This window comes from Hipposideros armiger, unplaced genomic scaffold (assembly GCF_001890085.2).
Source record: "Hipposideros armiger isolate ML-2016 unplaced genomic scaffold, ASM189008v1 scaffold_969, whole genome shotgun sequence".
Classification (NCBI taxonomy): Eukaryota; Metazoa; Chordata; class Mammalia; order Chiroptera; family Hipposideridae; genus Hipposideros; species Hipposideros armiger.
The window spans coordinates 80,819-84,495 of NW_017732319.1; the positions used below are offsets into that span (position 1 = coordinate 80,819).

The 3,677-nt window shown below is 44.1% G+C and overlaps 1 protein-coding gene and 1 pseudogene across 1 annotated transcript in view; one reads left to right on the forward strand and one right to left on the reverse strand.

The window, feature by feature from the left end:
* Positions 1-1,162, reverse strand: part of LOC109375555 (dihydrofolate reductase-like) — a 9,545-nt pseudogene extending 8,383 nt beyond the window's left edge.
* Positions 1,163-3,545: 2,383 nt separating this feature from the next.
* CPNE4 (copine 4) overlaps positions 3,546-3,677 on the forward strand; it is a 490,556-nt gene continuing 490,424 nt past the window's right edge. The window contains exon 1 of the mRNA XM_019630989.1: positions 3,546-3,677. Coding sequence (XP_019486534.1) covers positions 3,550-3,677 — 128 coding nt within the window. The 5' untranslated portion in view covers positions 3,546-3,549.

Sequence of the window (3,677 nt, forward strand, 5' to 3'; positions counted from 1 at the left end):
TACTTCAGAAGGTCTTGAGAGGTGAACTGAAGGAAGAAAAATGTCATTTATTTTTTCTTCCTGAAGGCTTTTCTTCTGCCTCTCCAAGATCTTCCCAATTGGTCCTATAGAGCTATTAGTGGGACACCTGTTCCTCATCCCACTGTTTCTCTTTCTCTGGCTTTGAAATTAAGAGCTCTTGGCTGATAACCTCTTTCCATGAAGAATCTTGTTAGAAAGTGCCTTAAGAGGATGGAGTAGAAGACACTCCTATCTCCCTGTATCCCTACCTTTATTAGCTTGTAACATCTTCCATGTCATCTCAATGTCAGAGAAGTGTCTTTTCTGAACCTTATGGATTCTGAAGTCCAATTTGTGATTCTGAAAAACCTATGTGCTGAGAGAACATAGTTGTCCAGTTTATCTTCTGTTGCAGAAACCATCAGACACAATATGTTCCTCCATTGCTCATTTGTCTGAAGTTGACTTGGAATGAGTTTGGAACAGGAAAGCCACACTTTCTTTCTAAAGTGCTTCATAATATGAGACAGTGGTTACCCCTTACATTAGGCAGCATGTTTATATCTATTGTTAAACACAGACACTCCCTGAGCATTTCTTTATCTCACTTTGTGAGGTAGGTGGATTCAGGAAGACATTATGGGACGATCAGAAAGGCTGGCTGTCCATGCATTTATTCATGCATTTCCCCACTAAAACATAACTACTGGGCTCCTACCATGTGCCAGGCACTATTGTGGCCACTGAAGACACGCAGGTGAGCAATATCTTCTCCATTTTTGGTGGGAGTTGAGCATTCATCCAAGAAGTTTCCTTGAATATGTGCAAAGAGGTACCAGTCCCACTCCCTCGCAGATATGACCGCTTTACCCTGAAGTGGAGATCAAGGGCCACGTTCTTGGGAGAACTGAAATGTCCCCAGGGCTCTGGGGTGAGCGACAGAGCTGAGCAGGAAACCTGGATGCTGACGCGGCAGGACCCCCCGAGCGCACCACCCGCCCAGTCCGGGGCGGGGCCGGGGCCTCGCGTTCCCGGGGCAATGCTCGCGTCCGCCGGAACCCCCCAGGGGGCGCTCGCGCGGAGGTTTCCGAACTAGTATCTCGCGGGTTGCTGGGCGCATGGGTTTCGTCAGAAGGTGGAAATCTTTCTGAGAAGCTGCCATCTCCCCGCCACCCGCTCGCCTCCCCTCCTCTTCCTTCCTTCCTGGCTCCTCTCCGCTCCCCCTCTTTCCCCGGTACCTTCCACTTTACTCTCGGAGTTAACTGAGCGCCGAGCTGCTCCCCCCAACATTTTCACCTTTTCCCAGCCCCCATCACCAAGAATGGAGTCAGGGTTTCCGGAGAGACCAAACTCTCCTCCCAGCATCTTTTCCAGCCGCTGTTGCTAAACTGGCATCAGAGGACGAGGCGGGGAGGGAAGTCCGACCACCTCCCCCCGTTACACNGTCTCCAGCACATAGAGAATTACTATTTTCTGTTTCTCTCCACACCCACGAACCTCTTCTCTAGGAAAATGCAAAGCTGCTCTTTAGCCAAACTATAAGATAGAAAATAATTATTTTGGGTAACATTAACACCCATCTTCCTTCCTTTGGCTCATCTGGCATATGGAAATGAATGATTAATAATTATCTCATTGTGGGTATATACATTGTTTTGTTTCTTTTACCCAGGATTTTTTTTTTTAACCCAGGATCTTGTCCTCAGCTCCGTTCAAAGGAGAGGAAACTGGAAAGAAACTTGTTTGTCCAAAGCCATTAATAGAAAAATTTCCAGGTAACTTTCCAAGAGTAGACCAGTTAGAAGTAATATTTGGCTATTAGTAACAAAAAGCTGGAAATAGTGGCTTGCATCAACTGACTTTATTTTTCTCATAATAAAATTGATTATAACATAGCTGCCTTCATAATAGCCAAGACCCAGGTTCCTGTTATCTTTCTGTTTAGCCTGCCTGGGCACATGTTTGCTGCTTCATAGTCACATGATGGCTTACCCACCTTCACCTTTAGATAGAAAGAAGGGAGGGGTTAAGGAGGTAAAGGTAAATTTTAGCTGAGTCAGTATCTCCCTCTCTCTGAAGGCTATCATGGAAACTGCCTGCAAATTCCACTGACATCTTAATGGCCAGCACGTACAGCAGAGCTTTCTGCGTTGATGGAAATGTTCTGTATCTGAGCTATCCAAGATGGGAGCTACTATCCACTTGTGACTATTAGCATTTAAAATGTGACTAGTGTGACTGAGGAAATGAATTTTTAATTTTATTTAATTTCAATAAATTTAAATTTAAGTAGCTCCATGTGTCTAGCAGCTACTATGTCAGATAGCGCAGGGCTATCTAGATCTTTGCCACATGACTACCCCATCTGGATTAAAGCCTGGGAAATGTGGGTTTGTGGCTGAGCACATTGAAACATTCCACAGAATTGTGCTTTTCTTAGTAAGGAAACAAACAAAAATGAATATATAGGCTAGGCAAACAGCAGTCTCTGCAATGGAGTGATATTTGCATGCAAACATTTCTTAAACCCAAAGGAATGGAGTCTTAATGAGTTTTATCACATTATAAGTAGCTGAAAATCAGAATGCCAGAGATGGTGTTCAACTCAAAATACCTTCTTTTCACAGTGAGGAAACTGAGGCTTAGAAGGGTGACTGAGAGGCCTAATTAAGAGATAAATGGGATACTCGGCTCTGAAATAACAGGGGTGATTTAGTGTCCTTTAAAACTTCACCCATGGTAAAATGTAAAATCCCAGAAAGAAAATGCTCTCTGCCTTTGGTTTAAAAAAAAAAAAAATGCAATGAAGGAAAGCTAGAGGGATTCTGATGCCACCTATTGGTAGACAAGAGCATAATGCGCCCCTGTTTAGCATAGCTTGTTAGGGGTGGATTTAGAGGCACCAGAGGTCCTATGGAATCCCCATACGGAAGAATGACAGACAGTGGGAGACGTGATCCCTGCATCAGCTGGAAACGTGTATTAGTTCTTTGTTGACTCTCAGCATCTTAGAAGGGCTTTCTTAGAGTGCTCCTCTCTGCTTTCCAGTAATCCAACCCATCTCAAGCATACGCATAAGGAAGATGTATCAGTCAATTCTCAAAATCACATGAAATGGAAACAAAACAAAACAAAACACATTTTCGAGCTATAAATAACCTTGGGAGAGAAAGTTAAGGTTCTTATTGGATCCAACGCCTCAAAAATAAATCCTGTTATTTACAGCAGTCCCTTTGACTAGTTGAGTGTATAACCATCCTACAGCTCAGGAAAAAAAAAAAAAAAGAAAACAAATTCAATTTCAAAACAAAATGCTCACCCTGACTCATTCAGGGAAGGATCCAATGTTTTTACTGCAGGGCAGCGACTCGTTGCCTGTTTTTCCCCCTTCATCATCTTCTACCCTTTCAAAATGGTATCAACTGCCTTGGTAAGAATTCACATTTCTTTTCTTTTGTTCCCTGGCTCCATTCCAGCGTTTCCCTTGTCACACTGATGGGTGGGGTGCCATTCATATTGGCATAGGATAGCAAGCGGATGCCACCCCTTATGTTATTAAACAGAGACTCAGCGAGTGAATCTATCCAGAGCTGGAGCCTCCTTTGCGGCTTGGGAACACCAGGGGCACCGTGGCTCGAGATCATTTTGGCTATGGCTGTAGAACCCAGCAGCTCAGG